The sequence below is a fragment of the Balaenoptera borealis genome, assembly GCF_965194805.1.
Source record: "Balaenoptera borealis genome assembly, chromosome: 2".
Taxonomy (NCBI): Eukaryota; Metazoa; Chordata; class Mammalia; order Artiodactyla; family Balaenopteridae; genus Balaenoptera; species Balaenoptera borealis.
The window spans coordinates 53,484,612-53,502,854 of NC_138867.1; the positions used below are offsets into that span (position 1 = coordinate 53,484,612).

The 18,243-nt window shown below is 41.9% G+C and overlaps 1 protein-coding gene across 9 annotated transcripts in view; it reads right to left on the reverse strand.

Annotated features, from left to right (window-relative positions):
* Positions 1-4,443: 4,443 nt before the first annotated feature.
* ADAMTS6 (ADAM metallopeptidase with thrombospondin type 1 motif 6) overlaps positions 4,444-18,243 on the reverse strand; it is a 274,672-nt gene continuing 260,872 nt past the window's right edge. For all 9 annotated transcript variants that reach the window (XM_082383163.1, XM_082383162.1, XM_082383167.1 and 6 more), the window contains one exon: positions 4,444-13,652. In XM_082383163.1, coding sequence (XP_082239289.1) covers positions 13,543-13,652 — 110 coding nt within the window. In that variant the 3' untranslated portion in view covers positions 4,444-13,542. The remainder of the gene's footprint in view (positions 13,653-18,243) is intronic.

Sequence of the window (18,243 nt, forward strand, 5' to 3'; positions counted from 1 at the left end):
AGAGGGTATATTTATATGAGCTGAGGAAGAACATTGAGGGATGGGGCTGCAGTGAAAAACGTTCCCTCCACTCCAGGTTTGGACACCCCTGTCTGTCTGAAGCAATGACCTTTCCCTTCTGATGCTCTGGCAAGAGCGCCAGGATTTTCCCATGAGCTCATAAGGATGGGCTGTTTTCATTTCTCTAGATAAATTTGGAGGAAGACAGATTTCACAATGGAATCTCAGAATAGTCACCCTCAGCTAGAACCTGGCTCACAAGATTGGGCAGCTAGGCATGTGGCAGAAAAGAACATTCCATCTAGGGCAATGTTTTCAGGAAGCATCCCCCCTACTGGGGGAAACAAGGGGGAAGGTTACAGAGAGAAGAGCAGGTAGGGAAAGAGGATCCCTTGAGCTAACACGTCAACATTTTCTTCTTGTTCTTAGTGTGGATGTGTGCTTCCAATGTACTCAAGTGAACATCCAAAGTGGAAACCATCCAAGCAGTGCCTATTTTGGACAAGCCAATCTCACGGCAGGAAGAACAAAGAAAGAGTCAACCGCCAATGGCCAAGATACAGAGTATATCACATTTGCTCACATTCCACTGGCTAAACACAGAAAGTCATATGGCCAGGCCCAAAGTCAACGGGCAGGGAGTAGACTCTGTTCCGTAGCAGGGGCCACCTTAAGTCACAGGGCAAAGGGCAAGGATGGGGAAGCAAAGGAGCAGCTGGGAAGGACAATACATTCCACCACAGCCCTGTATCATGACACACTTATGTAGCTAGTATATCCCTATCCTGTGGGCTTGGGATCTTTTCCCAAAATCTGCACAGTACTTTAGGAGATAGCAAGTCCTTGTAGATTTTCTTTCTTTTTTAAATGGTGGTACAATATACAAAACATAAAATTTACAACAACCATTTTAATGCACACAGTTGAGTAGCATAAGCACATTCACATTGTTGTGCTACCATCACCATCATCCATCTCCAGAACTTTTTCAGTTTCTTCAACTAAAACTCCAACGAAATACTAACTCCTCACTCCCCTCCCCACAGCCCCTGGCAACCACCATTCTACTTTCTGTCTCTATGAAGTTGACTCCTCTAGGTACCTCATACAGTATATTTGTCTTTTTGTGACTGGCTTGTTTCACTTACCATAACATCCTCAAGTCTCATCCATGTTGTAGCAGGTGTCACAATTTCCTTCCTTTTTAAGGCTGATAGTATTCCATTGTATGTATGTATCACATTTTGTTTATCTGTCGATGGACACTTAGGTCGTTTCCACCTTTTGACTGTTGTGAATAATGCCACCCATAAACATGGGTGTACAAATATCTTGAGTCTCTGCTTTCAATTCTTTCGGGTACATACCCAGACGTGAAACTGCTGGAAAATACGGTAATTCTATGTTTAATTTTTTGAGGAATGCCCATATTGTTTTTCATAGATTGTGGCCTTTCTTATCTCTGAAGTTGTGGTAAGCAGAGACTTCTGCTGCTGATGACTTTTCTCTGTTTTTGCCCGAGCCACCTATTCAGTCCCTCAGTCTGCTTCTTCCCATGTTTGAGAGTATTAGTAAGAATTTTTAGGATTTTACTAATCCTAAAAGGATTAGTAAAGGTGACTGGTACTCACCTTCTTTTCTGAGTACCAGTGACGATGGGTGGGTGCAAAGTTAGACGCCGCGTCAACTGTGGACTACGCAAGACTTCCCTTCAGCTACCATTTTTCAGTACTAACAGCAGAAAATTATTCTGCCTCTCTTGTTTGCTTGTTGTTGGTTTTTTCTTTTTTTAAGTCCTTTTAAAAATCCTCTTGTTTATTTTATTGGTTTGGGGGAAGAGAGATTCTATATTATTGTTTTATTCTGTCATTTTATCCTGGAAATCCATTTCTTTAGTTTTTGCTTAAAATTGTAATTTATCTTTTATACAATTTCAGTGATGGTACATGTCTCAAAAGAGACTGCAGCTCCAGGCTAAAACATTGTTTTAAAATTATCTGTGGGTTATCACATTTTCCACAGCTTGTCAAGAGAGTAAAAAGTTCATTTTAATTACGCTAACGATTCTCACTAGGAGCTGTTACAATTTCCTTTATGTAGCAGAGGAAGGCCAGTTCTGTGGGTCTGAATACCTTGGCTTTCATGAATAATTCAATAAGGCAGTTAATAAAGATGAGTAATTGTTCACATGCAATTGGGGGTGAAATGATGGGAGATTATTCAGGCTTTTCTCAGCAGAGCTATGATATCATTTGGCCAGGTTTCTTCAGGCTCCCTTGCAATGCGGGACGATTTTGAGACTTATTACATAAATCTCTGCTCTCAACTTGGATGAAACTAAATAAAGCATTTCTTAGACTGTGGCTATATGCTCAGCAGGCACTGCAGGCCTCAGCATGGGAAGCTCTAAGTGAAGAGCTCCCAAATATCAGGCTTCAGCCCCAGATGAGGCTTTCAGAGACCTGATATTGTCCCTTGGTCCCTACAAACAGCCAATCCCTGACCCTCGTAGCAGAGGCAGCTTCAGTAGAGATGCAAAAAATATTGCAGATCGTCTCAGCCTCCCCGGTGCTGGAGCATGGAGTGTGGCTCAGTCCTGGCCGCTGTGTCCTGAGGGTCCATGTGCCGCAGCTTCTGGGAGACTCTTTCTCCATGATGGTGACACGCCAGCAGAAATAGCCTCTGCCCTCTGCTAGCAGCTGTCTCTTCTGCATGCACCCCTGGAACTGCCACGGCCGTCTTGTGGATAAGGGAAGCCATGGGCACATGGAGACAGGCCGAGGGGAGAGGTGGGGGGAGGCCTGGGTCCTTTAGGACCCCGTGGAACAGTGGACTTCCATCTGGAACTGGAACTGCCCTGTCTTTAGTGTTTAAGTCACTTGTTGTTTAGTTTTGTATACTTGCAGCTAAAAGCCTTCTTATTTGAAAAAAGATGTTAAATGGAAAAATAAGAACAAGGTAGTAACTTCCGCTAAAGAGAAATATATTCATGTCTTTGGGGTTAAAATGTACTTTCTCTTAGAAAGGTACTTTTATGGCAATAGTAAATGATAGATTTTTAAAAATGTCTTTGCCTGGCAAAGCAAAATGTTAGCCACTCTACATCCGTCTTCAAAGTAGTTTGAAATTTTACTGGTCCATGAAATCTGAAAGTCTGGGAACCACTGCTCCAACTTGAGAAAAACTCATTTTTGGACCAGGACTAGGAATTGGGTTTTAGCCCAGTTGCTTTCCTTTCTGGCTACTCCTTATATGAAAGACTTGTGACTCCAAGTCCTGCCCTTCACTTGGTTTCCTGCTTAGAAAGATGAAAAAGGATAGGAAAGACTAGTTCACTAAGCTTTCTTTTTTGACCAAGATATCAATAAACCATTGCTCATTCCCTCTCACTCTCTCTCTCCACACACACACACACACACACACACACACACACATGCATGTGAACACACACATACACGTACACACATGCACACACACGTGCATGTGAACACACACGTACACACATGCACATGCATGCACACATGCATGTGAACACACACATACACGTACACACATGCACATACACACACACATGCACACACATTCTACACAGATGAATTTTCTTCTTCCTATTTACCCATCACCTATATTTACCAATTATTAACATTTGCCATATTTGTTTTATTGTTCTCTCTCTGTCCCTCCCCCCATTAAAAAAATCAATTCTTTGAAAGCTATGTATTTGCAGACATCATGACATTTCCTTACAGATAACTTTTAATTACACATTTTATTCCACAGTTGAGTTTGTTACAATTAATTATTAATTACGTATGGTTACAGTTAGAAATTTTGCAATGGAGTTGGAGTTGGAGAGAAGTTTCGTTAACTAGTGTAGATTTTGACTCGCTGATTGTAAAGAAAAATATGGCTGAAATCATTTGCAGCAACAAGGCAGTTACAGGAAGGCAACACTGTCTTGTGCCACTAAGGCTGGAAGCAGCCATGGTCCAGAAGGGCCAGAGAAGGAGGATAGTTTTCTCCAGGAGTTACTTGTTTTTGGACCACTCTTCTGGGACCAACAAGCAGAGAGGGATGCTGGATGTTCCTCTTCCTAAATGTGATTTGCAACAGAGAAACAGGATAGGCACTGGTGGTGGCAGAGTTGTTTTCTCATAAATCCTGGTTTTCCACAGTCCTGCTGGGCTCGACTTGCCAGCAGATGAGTCTCTTAACCTCTCTCAGCCTCGGTTTCCTCTTCAATAAAAATCAACAATAATGATGATAAGATAATGGACAGAACGCACCTACTATACTGCCTGGAATAGAGTATACAATAGGTGCTCATTAAGTGGTATATACAATTTTTATTACTTTTTTCAAGTTTGGGGACAGTAGTTTTAAAAAGAGCAAATGCAATTTTACAATGAAAATATAAATTTTTAAAATAGTAGTGTAAAAAAAAAAATAGTAGTGTAGTCTTTTTTAAGAGTCTTTATCTTTTAGGGACACGTTCCAAAATATTTAATGATGAAATAATTTTGCTTAAATAATCCACAGTAGAGGACTATAGATGGAAAGAAGGCTGGTCACATGTTGATAACTGCTGTAACCTGGGTGAAGAAGGCTGGAGTAGTTAAACAAGTCTCTCTGCTCTTTGCATATGCTTGAAAATTTCCAAAATAAATAAAAACAAAATAAGCAAAGTTGATACTTTCTTGACTAAAGCAAAAAAGAAATTGAATTAAATATCTTCAGCAGTGCAGGAAACACTATTAATTTCTCAGCACCCCTTACTCTTATAAAGGATATTGCATTAAATAAGTACACAGTCACTCATTATTTTCTTCATTAGGACTTCCTGAAGGGACCCCATCTGTCTTATCAGAGCTTTTCTCCTAGGCAATTATCAGCAATTGAATTATTATGAAGTTGATGCAAAAGATACATCTGGTTAGACTACTGGAGGGGGGAGTTGTAAACATGTTTAAAGTGAAGTTTTCTTCTTGATTTGGAGTGACAATGGACTCCAACAGTGTCCCTGACCATAGCTGTCATTGTTAATTTTGAGGAACAAGGATTCCTGGCCACCTAAGAAGCCTTTTTGAAGCTGTTTAGAAAGAAAGGGTGTGAATTTAAAATGATTTGGTTCTTTCAGGGGGGAAAAAAAGTATAAAAATTGTGGATTTTAAGGCATGTTCCAGCAAAAATGTTGGGAACAAAAGTTTGGTTTGTGTCTTGATATTTACATGGGTATCTGTTGTATAAAAACCCATGGTGAAAATTCACCCTTCAAAGTTGAATGAATAAGGGAGTAACTCTCCTCTTCAGAAGGCCATTCTCGGAGCTCCTCACAGCAGTAGTCGGCCCCATAGATTTGAGTTATCTATTTACACATCATTAACAACTTCCTTGAAAACTCTAGGAAAAAGGCAGAGTAAGGGAGAAGACACTCAGGGCTGGCTTTTCAGCCCCACACCCGGCCAATTCAGGATCAGGGGGCAGGCTCATCTTGGAATTATCATTTAAGCCAATGGGAAAGGACTCAAGCTACAGGAATGGAACACACTTACAGTTGTGTAAATCGCGGCACATCCCAGCGGCGAGGAAGCAGAGCACCAGGTCTTGCACACTTGGCAGCAGCTTCGCTCGTGTTGCTGGCGGACCTAGGTTAATTAGCCCTCTGGAAGGACAGCTGTTTGCTAACCTCCAGGGTCTGAGACAGTGGTTTTGCCTCCTGTATTTAAGGGTTGACTCAATTCTGAGAGGTCACAGACATTTCTTCTCCCTAACAGATCACACGCCAGTTTAGGTGGTCCAGGTTCCAGCTAATTTTAGAATTGGAAATAGTATAACATTTAGTGAAAGCTTGTATTCTATCAGTCTTAAATTGGATTATACATCAGTGCCAATAATTTTTAGACAAAACACCAGCACTTCTGTACACGAATGAGTGAAATCCTTTAAAAAAGTCACTTACTCAAAGAATATTTGGAATTGCTTTTGTGGTATCACCTGGGGTCAATTTATAAGACACAGAAGATTTTGTAGCCAAAATGATTATATGCAAATTACTCACCAGATTTGGTTTTGGACTTTTATGAAAATCAAATCTATCTTACCCTGGAAGATAATCTAAACAAGCAATTTTAAGACAGTTTTGAGTGATGATTTTGCTCTTAGAATGAGTACAGAGTGATCTCCGGTGATTACATGGAAGGGAACAGCACTCATTTGGAGAGTTAAGTTCTAATGTATCGATTTTAAAAGCCAGACTTAGGAGATAGCTGGTACATGCAGTTTCTGCAATTGAGATTAAATGTGGGAAGAAATAAAACAGTGAGTCCCCTCCTCCTTCCCTCCAGCAGGAGCTTCCCACATTGGTGGGAACTTGGCTCCTGAGCACAGCAGATAATAATGTCTTCCGGGCCCAGCCTACAATCAGAAAATCTTCAAAGATAAATGTGGCTCCAGGTTATTACCCTGTTTCATAATTTCAACATATACTTCCTTTTTTAAATCTCAAAATAAAATATATTTAATTTCTCAATTTTACTTTTTTCTGTTCTAAAGTTTAAAACTCTGAATCAAATTATTTTTTATTGCAATTAGTTCAGCTGTGATAACCTTTTTTTTCCTACCCATTTTAAATCAAACTCACATTTTAGCCACTTCTGTGGGTGTTTTTTCAAAATATCAAGCAATGCTTATTATTATCTAGATAATAAGTACATACTGTCTTTTTGAACTTGGGATGTCATCCTCCTTTGCCTTTGTATAGATACATAGAAAATAAAAAATCAGGAGATTTTTTTATTCTAACAATAATACACTCGACAAACAGGAACTAAATATTGATTCATTTATATCAGATTAACTTGAATGATTAAAAATAAAATACCAAAATTGATGATATTGAAGGAAGGGGAAGAGAACAGTGTGCTTTTTGCTTGCCTTTGGACCACAAAAGCAATTCCTTAGTGTATGTGAGCTTTGATTTTCCTTCTTCCCAGCCCCTTGAGTGACCTGGCTTGGGGAGGACTTAGGACGGAGGGCAGAGGCACACGAGGTCCACCTTGCCAGGCTGTCAGGCCAATGCAGCTGCTGGCCTGGGCACAAGCGTGGGCGGCCATCTGCGGCTCTCAGCACAGCTGTTTGGTAGAGGGCCAACCAAAGCCCTGTCGCTGGGGTGGAGGCAGGTGGCCAGTTGGGCGGCCGATACATTCTGGCATGGGCTGAAAGAACACCTGGTTCCACTCTGTGGACCCACCACAGAAGGTCAAAGAATGTGCTTGCTGGCAGCTACGCCATGGCCTGAGCTTTCAAGCCCCGATGGTCCTGCTCTGACTGAAACAGAGAGAAATCCACCTTTCTTCTTCAAAACTTACCCCAAAGCCAACACGGGAATCATTCTGCTCCAGTTGCGTGGAGGCAGGTCAGCAAGGCCATCTGGCATGTCTGGAAGTGGTGTGGGGGGCTGTCAGGCAGGGACAGGCTCTGTGATTCAAAACAGGACATTTCAGGGGAGGTGAGAGCCTTCATGTTGTTTGGCTGCTGCCATTGCAGACACCGTTCATCCTCCAACGTCTTTGACCTTCCTTCTCCAACTCTTCCCACAAACTCTAACCACATGCTCAGAAACCACTCTTGGGGGCTTCCCTGGTGGCGCAGAGGTTGGGAGTCTGCCTGCGCATGCGGGGGATGCGGGTTCGGGCCCCGATCCGGGAGGATCCCACAGGCTGTGGAGCGGCTGGGCCCGTGCGCCACAGCTACTGAGCCCGCCTGCCACAGCTGCTGGGGCCCGCACGCCTGGAGCCCGTGCTCTGCAAGGAAGACAGTAGCCCCAGCTCGCCACAGCTGGAGAGGGCCCGTGCGCAGCAGCGAGGACCCAACGCAGCCAAAAATAAATAAATTTTAAAAATATATATTGTTTAAAAAAAAAAAAAAAAAAAAGAAACCACTTTTGGTCCCCACCTGTAATTTAGTCACCAGACATAGGAATTTTCATAGTGAACGGCAAACACCACTTACCAGACAGGAGCCCAAAGTTCACCCTTCCCTGTCCCCTGAGGCCCCTCCTGAGGCCTCAGGCCCACTGCTTCCCAGGAAGCAGGACCCCGCTTCCTCTGGCCTGGTGAGTCACTTTCTCTCTGGTAGAGGAGCATCCTCCCCAGCTTCCTTGTCCTAGAGGCAGACCAGGCAGCTCCCTTCTGTGTGTCAGAGAGGTGACTCTTCCTCGTTGGTCTGTGACTATTAGCAACTTAACCTCTCTGAGCCTCAGTATTGGCATCTGTAAATGGGGATTGACAGTATTGTCCTCAATAGCTTTGTTGAGAGAATATTCCATGAGAGAGCATATGCTACGTGCCTAGCACAGAACCTGGGCACAGTAGGGCCTTAGCAAATACTGCTATGAATGAATGACCGCGGCTAATGCCGCTCTCCAGACACAGAGGCCACACCTGGCCTGGACTGGCCCTAGACTGGCACTTCCTCAGGTCACCTTTGCTTGGGATTTCAGGGGCCTCATCTCATAATTACTGTTCTGTGGGCCCATACGGTAGCCTGCTATCCACAACTGCCTTTGCTGGGGGCACAGACCAGGCCCTCCAAGAATTATATCCGCCTTGGGCTGGTGGATGCCACCAACTCTTGAGCCATTGACCTGAAGAAGCACTCTGACTGCTAGGAGGCCTGGAGCTGGTGTGATAACTTACCTCTTCTTATGTGAAACCTCTCTGTAAGGTAAGGTATCCAAACCAAGATCCAAGAAGCTCAAGGCTTTCCGTGGGCTAAGGAAAGCCACTGACCAAGAGACAATATGGGCATAACCTTGGTTTCCTCCAGTCCTCAAACCACTATTCCATTTCTGGCCTCAGATATCATCTGTGGATGAAATGAGGGACAAGCAATGCTAGAAATAACCCTCTGAGAAAGAGACGGGAGAACAGACCATTTTCCTTTTAAGTTCCAGCCTGAGGTTTTGAAGTTTAAGGCACAAAACCATTGTGAAGAGCTGCTCTTTTTAAAAACATGTTAGTTTATTCCACACATTCTGATGATATGCATGAGACAGAATTGCAAAAATAGTTAATCTGTCCCTTTTTTTATTCAGAGAGTGATCTTTTTTCTGTGACCACTTATTTAGAATTTTCCAGTCCTCCTGGCCTATGACTTTTTTCTCCCTGAGTTACATTTCTCCTCCCTTCTTTTAAAAGTAATGAATCTTACCCTTGCCACACAAATTCACATATTTTTGTAACCAAGATCAATAGCCAACTTTCTTCCTAATTTACTTGAAAAAATGTCACCTGGCCTCGGGAAGTGGCAAAATCTTTTAATGGAAGGCAGACTGTCCCTGGGGTCAGAGCCCTAAGCAGGATAGTGCCCTGTAGATATTCCACCGGGAGAGAAACATTAAACCAAAAGCTTGAAAACAACTGTAGATGAAAAGATAGACTTGAATCTGAGGAATCTAAGCTAAGGTAAGCCTTGTTTCTCAGTATTCCCCCCCTCCCTGACCCCTAGGCAGAACTACCCTTTGCAAATGCAGTGGGAGGTTAAAATAGTCGGTGCCAGGGTCTTCCTGTTAACTAAGAATTCATAATACTTCACCACTTTTGGTTCCTAAGATGACCTTGGGGAACTACCCCCCAGGACTTTCTAATCACCTCACTTGATTTCTTCTAATGTATACAGTTGAATCTGTGGGGGAGGGATATGGGGGTAAGTGCATTAAAACACAACCATGTCTGGACATTGTACATCTTCTTATGTAATTGATGAAGTTGTCATTATGAAAGTACTCAAATAGCTAAGCATGCAGGAGGGACACCTTCAGATTAACTGCTGAGTTGCCTTTGCATATGATAGTATCCCCCAGTTTAGCAAAGCGGCTCAGCCTAAGAGGAAAAGTCTGGAGGCAGAAAAGTATGCTCACCAATGTTCTTCGTTCCCAGTTGAGTCTGAGTAGAAAAACCCTTCAAGTATGAATTCTTTGTTCAGCACCCTTTCCACAGTGAAATATCTTGCGTCCTCTTCTATGCTAAAGAATTTACATGGAAGGCAAAAGAAGCAGGGGGCAAAAGAGTTGTGGGCCGTGTGACTGAAGGTATGTGGCAGTGGCCAATCTGGACTTCCTTTCTGGTCTTAGAATAGCTGGCTGGTGGCATCTGGGGATATAGCCCCACCAGAAATAACTGAGGCCTTGCATTTAGATGTTACTGAAATACAAGTAGATGCAATCTCTGAGGAGGGTAATAAGAATGCAACAAGTGGGACTTCCCTGGCCGTCCAGTGGTTGAGACTCTGCGCTTCCACTGCAAGGGGCTCGGGTCCGATCCCTGGTCGGGGAACTAAGATTGCGCATGCCACTCGGCACGGCCAAAAAAAAGAATGCAACAAGTTATCGCAATCCTGTACACTACCTGGAAAATTTGGATAATGTAGTGTGGTATTGCAAGGGATAGAGAGTCCTCCTATTGTGAGTTTAACACCGGCTTTTCAGGGAATAGACAACTTCCATCTGAATCATTCTTACAAGCTGAATTTTATTTTTACTAAATTATCTATGTTAAAAAAAAATCTGTGCCTGGTGTGGAATTTCACTCCATCAAGTGTTACAATGACTTTTTCATTTTCATTACAAGCAGGAGATTGAATGTAGGACACGTGTTAGGAAACATGGCAATAAATTAGAATATAATTTACAAAAGCAAAAAAAAAGTAACAGTGTACCACATTAATACTGAGTATAAAATAATAAGCAACAACTAATCGCAATAATACAAAGGTAATTTCATTCTGTATTATTAAGGATACCTATGTGACATTCACTCAAATAATAAAATTCTTAATGAAATGGACTGTTTAAGGAGTCAGTTGGGTACGCTTACCTTGCCTTTTTTGGTGGGTCTTATGCCAGTGGCGGATACTGCTCTCAGCCACGGGGTACCAGTTTCCTTGGGGTTCCCTAAGTAGCCTATATATATTTTGGAGGGCCAGCCATGGTGGCTCAGCATCTGCCGACAATCCTATTGTTATTATTTAGGAATAGAGCATCATGTAGCCACGTGGTTGACGACAGAGTAGCAGCAGTATTGTGATGTGCTGTGGAGTATGACTTTTCCTCACTCAGGTTTAAATTCAAGGCCAATTGAAAGTTTAGTCCTGTTACACATCCTGTGCTTGGTTCCTTCTAGAAAGGTAATCTGATGCTGTCCCCGGGAGTTCTCTGACCCCTGGCCTTGGTGCCGTTGCACACCCCAGAGGGACACGTCTGCCCTCCTCTTCTAGCACCAGTTGGGGTGCTGCACGGGGCTCAGGGGTATGGCCCTCACCATGTTAGTTCCCGGGTGAGGGGAAAAGTAGCCTTTAGTCGGTAATGTAAGGAATCTTTTTGAAATAAAAACATAAGCTGGTATTTACGTTGGAGAAAAGCAGATCCCGATAGCAAACCTATGCCTAAAATGCCAGAGAAACCAACCATCTTTTGTTCGCTTATTTTATTTCACCAGGGCACATTAGCACCAAGTTAAGTGCTCTTTGCAAGGGGCCAAAGGAGGTCAGTGCTGGGGCCGTGCTGCTTGTGGCTGCCTGCCCTTCACTGATGGCTGAGGTGGCACTTGGGCTATCTTCCAAGGCAGCAGAGATTGGGGTCCTGGCCACTCTTGTCTACTGTCAGTCGCTCTCTCTGGAAACTCAGGGACATGAGCTGTGGTGCTGAGAGAGAAAGCAGGCGAGGAGACTCAGATGATGGCGACTGAGCACACAGAGCAACAAGCGTCCCGTGCTGACTGTCCACAGCAAAGCTGACACTTGGTTTTGAAGTCTGTGAGTCTCCCTTTCTGAAAAAACCTAATCAACCACTTTAGGTTATGGTGTACGTGACACACCTGACATGTTGTTTCAGAGCACAGTGATGGATTTAAGCCAGACATACTCTTTAACTGCAAGTAGTAGCTTTACAGAGTAGCTGTTTGGTTTGAGTTTGAGGCGTTGGTGTCGCAAGGTGCACACATGTGCAGGACACAAAACACATTCATCAAGATCCTGCTGCAAGTGTTCAAGTACAAAATATTCATATAAGCAAGTACCCTCTTTTTTTTCCTCTTTTTTAAAAATCTCACTGTCAAATCTCTTGATGAGTGCGATGTGGACTGGGAAAATGTGAGCTTAGTCAGTTTAATTTAGGTGGACTTGATTCTAGAATTTGACTTGCCCAAGAAATTGGGTTTCACATTTAATTGCCATTCAGAGTATCCATAAAAAATACAAAATACTTGGTTGAGTGACTATTAAAATGATGCTTTATGATCTCTAGTCTTCATGAGTTTTTCTTCTTTGGTTATTATCCCTTGCCTACTTTAAAACTCACAGAAATAGCACATCTATGTGCAAGCACACTCATCTACCCACACACTCAAAAGCGCTCGCACACACACACACTTGTTCTCATATAAATAAATGCCCTTCTGCCATATCAAAGAAGGGACATCTGGAACCCATCGTAATTGTCAGCAAAAGGGTCTGCCTGGTTGTCACTGAGCCAGTCTATCTTTTGCATGGTGTCATCTCAGCAAGCTCAACATGCATATGCAACAATCCAATAGGGCAGAAGCCGTTCTGTGGCTGGAGAGGATGTAAACACAAGTGAGTTGGGGTGACTCAAATAAGAACTGAGGCATCCTGTGTGATGGCAGCAAAAGGCCTGGTACTTCAGTCTCTACCATACCCCAGGTCTGGCTTCTGCATGAAATTGAAATGTTTTTCTCTTAAAGTTTTAATGGAAATCTCAGCTTCACTTGCACAATGGCAAGTTAGCCACAGTCTTTTAGCAGTGAATTTATAGACTTGCACAGCTGCAGTAACTGATGCGCTGCTTTAAACTAAGTCCTTCATTGTTGTTCAGTTTAATATAGTTTATATATGGCTCACAGCAGTGTTCAGAACAGGGGGATTATTCCTAAGGAAATTAAGTGGAATGAAGAAAAATAATACAAACTTTCATTACTTTTGGTTTATAATTGCTCCTTAAATTACAGTTCAAAGCCCGTTTTAGAATTTAAATCATGGTGCTGTTGTAGTGATAAAGTATAGTAAATATTTTTAAGCTATGACTTAAGATTTCTGAATCTTCTTTACTTCCATAGTTGACCAAGTCAAAACAGCTACATTTTAAACAGTTTTAAATACAAATGGATTCAGTGTCATTGCTAAGTCCATAATAAAAATTATCTTAATGGTCCAAGGAGGTAAACAGGCTATTGGACTTACTCAAAAGAACACAAACGTTCCACAGTAAACAAGTCTCCCTGTGTTGTTTGGATCTCTCCAATCTGGCATTCCCTCCTAATACCGTGTCCAGCACTTTGGATCAATAAATCCCACTTCACAGAAGTTAAAATAATATTGAAATCCTGTCAGCTAGGGCTGACCAGTGGTTACGTTTTCCACAGGGTAATGCATTTGCAAGGACATCAATCCTCTTCCTCTGGGTGGCTCTCTGTGATGGATGCATTTCCACGATGAAATGACAAGGCGCTCTCTCTGGCTTTCCATGGGTCAGTGTCCTTGGCAGGTCTTACAACACATCTGTCTGAAGTATGCTCTACTGCAGAATTTGAACTTCAGCACCAGTGGGCAATAAGCCACTTTGTTCACATCTTTGCACTCTAATGAGTGAGGGCAGAAAGGGGAAAACAATTAGAGGCACATAAACAAGTACGTAAACAATGAGCCTGGATGTCCAGCAAGGACCACCCCCTCCCCCCGCCCCATCCCGCCTCCTTGGGCCAGTGCACCTTGGCTTTCACATTCATGTGGTTTTTGTTGTTGTTTTCAAGCATACCCTGTCTGGTACACCCTACCAGAAATAGTCTTTTGATACATTTGAACACAAATTAAAAAAAAATGATTGCAAGGCTTTTCTCCCAGACTTTTATAAGTATGGTGTATGCCCACTGTGTCTTGAAAGAATTACCATTTGTTGGGATAAGTGATCACTTTAGACAGCTTGGAAACATGAGTCATTTTTCTTACAGCGCTTTTATTGCTTCTTTCTCAAGGGTTATTTTATTCAGCAGTGCAAGGTTATCCAAAATCAAACATGAGTTGCATTGTTTGATACCAAAGTACACATGTCCCAGGAGAATTTCTGCATCTGTGGGGTGTGGGGATAGGCCTCGGTGAATGAAAAGGATTGCTGACAGTGGCCTAGATTCAGCAACTACACTAGACAAAGAGGAAAACTTTGAGGGGTTGGCCTCAAATGGCAGCAGTCTGTGGGTTATGGAAACATGTAGAAATGTCTTTTTTTAATTTGGAAGTGAGACATGGCCTTCTTTTTTCCTATGTGTGTTTTCTCCTCAGTGCTAGAATTGCCACAGTTGAAGTCTGCAGTTCTTGCAGCCAGAAGGTGAATAAATGATTCTTTTTCCACCTCCCCTTGAGGTTGGTTGCACAAGATGGGGCTGAGGGGCCAGTGCAGAAAAAGAGACACTGACCTTTGATTCTCAGAAACCCCCGCCACCCCCTACAACCTCACTACTGCTAATAGTGACATTCCTCTCCAGTCCTCTCTTCAATTTTATCTGGGGATTTTAAAATACTTTGTAAATCTAGTAATTACGTTTGCCTCCCAGAATCAAAGTTCCACCCTCGTTTTTCCAGGTGGTTATACTGAAGCATCCTGGGTAAACTGTTTAAGGTAATTAGAATCAGGCAGAACCCTGGGAAATGTTCAGTGTAACAGTGTTGTTGTTGCTTCCTTGTTTATCTTTCCTGGCTTCAGAAATCCACTAAAGTTCTAAAAGATCATGTACATGGTACATGAGCCATATGGTAAACATGGAAAATTAAATGCAAAGAAATGGGAAAGTTTCCAGTTCTTATTATTAAAAAGTAAGGAAACAATTTTATTGATCTCACTTTCAAGGCTCTTTTGGTGAAAGACTGAAAATTTTAAACTGTAACCCTTACTCCTCTGAAAGCATAAGCTCTGCCACCATCGAACTCCCTTACTTGAGATTTGATTTACAAAGAGAATAACAGAAATTTGAATAGAAACTTTCTACACTAAGATTTTCAATAAATTTAAGTTTTGGCTGAAAGAAGGTAGGAGAGACATTAAAAATTTCTTTAAACTTTGTAGTAAAAAAAAGAAATTGGATGATATTTGGTGAATCAAGCTTGAACTTGAGGTGAAAATATCTCCATATATTTTATTTTATTTTATTTTTTCCATATATTTTATTTTATTTTAAAATTAATTAATTAATTAAAAAAAAATTTGGCTGCATTGGGTCTTCGTTGCTGCACGCGGGCTTTCTCTAGTTGTGGCGAGCAGGGGCTACTCTTTCATTGAGGTGCGCAGGCTTCTCATTGCAGTGCCTTCTCTTGTTGTGGAGCATGGGCTCTAGGCGCATGGGATTCAGTAGTTGTGGCGCACAGGCTCAGTAGTTGTGGCTCATGGGCTCTAGAGTTCAGGCTCAGTAGTTGTGGTGCCTGGGCTTAGTTGCTCCGTGGCATGTGGGATCTTCCTGGATCAGGGTTCGAACCCATGTCTGCTGCATTGGCAGCCAGATTCTTAACCACTGTGCCACCAGGGAAGTCCCCATATATTTTAATTTGGAAATCACCTGTTATTTTTTTCCCCCCTCTGTCATGACCAGTGAAAAGTAACCAAAAAAAGTTTAGACTAAGAATATTTTTGTGGGAAAAAAAAGTTGTATCAGTGTTACCTAGAGGAATATATTGTCCAGATAATGCATTTATTAAAATGATGAGAAAAGCTAAGCATAAAGGATGAGGACAGCTGACACATATCACTCATCTTTAATTTCAAATCACCATCCTAATGGGGCAGCCCTCCAGCGGAGACTACCACCGTCATGCTCTGTTAACAGGGCTTGGTGGGACTGCTTAACGTACCAAATAAACTTTGGCTTTGGTCTATTTTGCTAAAATATAAAAATGATTTAGTTGATAAATGGATAGAGGACGACTGGTTGTTTTAATAGTACAAGGAAATAAAATTAGAAGCCAGGCTGCTGGGTTTAAGCCCAGCTTTACCATTTACTAACTTTATGACTCTGAACAAATTGCTTAACTTCTCTGTGCCTAGGAGGTTAAGCATCCTTATCTGTGAATAGGGAAGACGAGTGTTCCCACTCCCACATGTAGTATGTGTATCCTATGATATCACCTAGCTCAGTGCGTAGAATGGTCATTGGCTCTCAGTAAGTGTAATATACTGAATTACTATCATCATTATCACTATTAGTTGTTATTACTACCTGATGACAGTAAGTTGTGCTCTGAATTTCTCCACAAGCATGCAATATTTAGATTACTACTGAGAAAATGCTGTCCTATAGACACAAGTCAGTTTGAAGACAAAACAAAGAAGAATATTTCCTGAGGTACAACTTTATTGGGAGATTCATTACTCCATTTTTGGAAGAGTCTCTGAACCAGGAAAATTCTGAGATGAGCAAAATACAAGAAAATTCACAGATTTTTCTTTTGGATTTAGACTTTAGAATCTGATTAAATAGTAGATAATAAATAAATAAATATTATAAAATAAATAAAATAATATATATATTTTATATATAAAATATATTTTATATATATATAATTTATATATAAATTTTTATATAAAAATATATTTTATATATAAAATAAATAAAATAAAATATTCATAAATTATTTCTTCCTCCAACCACCCCCTCCATCCACCCATTCAGGCTATTAAATACTCAGGGATTCAGCTCCTTAGGTAGGTGCTGGAAATGAGAAGCCTCCTTTGCATGCAGAGGCCCCAGCACAGCCCTTCGGCCAGGAGCAGAGTCCAGTCTAGGGGGCCAGCTGCCAGGGTGTCCCCCTCTGAACTTCCCAATACCTCTTTTAAGTTTGTTCTCAGCTAACTTGATTCCAAGTAAGTTGATTGAAGGCAGGAATTCATTTGGGTCCTAGGAGCAGGATCAAGCTTAGGGAGGTAGGGACTGCTTGTGTGTGTCCCAGGACCTGAGAGCACCAGTGGTGAGGGGTGGCAGATCTGGGGGTGAATTCTGGCACTGCCTCCTCCCAGCATTTGTTTGTCCTTGGCCAAGTGACTTCACCTCTCTAAACCTCAGTTTCCTCATCTGTGACATGAAGCCCATAGGATGTTGTGAGGCTTGTATGAGGTAACACCTACAGCACATGTGTGGCCCTGGCACAGAGTGAGCACTCAGTTTATCAGCTCTTGTTACTGTTACCAATAACACATCTGAGAACAACCATCCTGTATTATTTCTCCGGGATCCCTGTCAAAATATATACAGGCTCTTCATTGGCACACATAAGCAAATTAATGAAAAGATTTTAACAGAGAGCAGGTAAATTATGATGAGATAGATAGGGAGAGATCTGAGGGAAGACCCAGGGTTGAGGACTGCCAAGAAGATAATGGGCCTTAATGAGATATTAAATGGTGACTCTTGGGCTGTAGAAGGACACAGCCTTGATGGAGTGTAGGGGGCTCCCATGAAGGAGGGGCCCTGAGGAAGGTCCCATTCCTACTTCTTGGTTTTGCTGTCTAGGGACTGCCTAGACTGGAAGAGTCAGTCTTCAGAGTGATGAAAACCTACTCACCAATGACTGGTCTTATATTCTTTCAGTCTTTTAACTCCATGAGAGATTAATCTAGTAAAGACAACATTAAAAATAATTTATCAAGTACTTCCTATGTGCCAGGCATTGCCTTAGGCAGTTTTACATATTTATATATATTTAATCGTTTTAAGTATATAAAATGTCAGCTTTACACAGATGGCAAAACTGAAGCTCAAGGAGGTTACGTATGAAACTCACTATGGGTCACACAGCTAGCTGCTCTAAGAAGTGGGACCAGAACTCAAGTTTGTCTGACTCCAAAACCACTCTATTGTGGCACCATTCTTGGCATCTTAATGCAAAAATGTTTCTGCCTGTCAATACTTCTTATTCTTGGCTGATACCCCTGATAATTCAATCTTTGGGGACATCCTTATCAGGAGGTTTGCTCTGCCACCTTAGAGAAGGGGTAAATATTTTTTTAAAGGGGGGTTCTAGGTCATGGGCATTCAGAATAGCCTGAATACATTTCTTCAACTACCCCTTTTTCTCCCTAGATTTTGTAAAATTACATGAATGAAAGGTAATTTTAACACACCAAGAAGTTTTAAAGCCCCATTATTACAGAAAGCTGAGTATAATCTTAAAAATATCAGTACAAGCTTT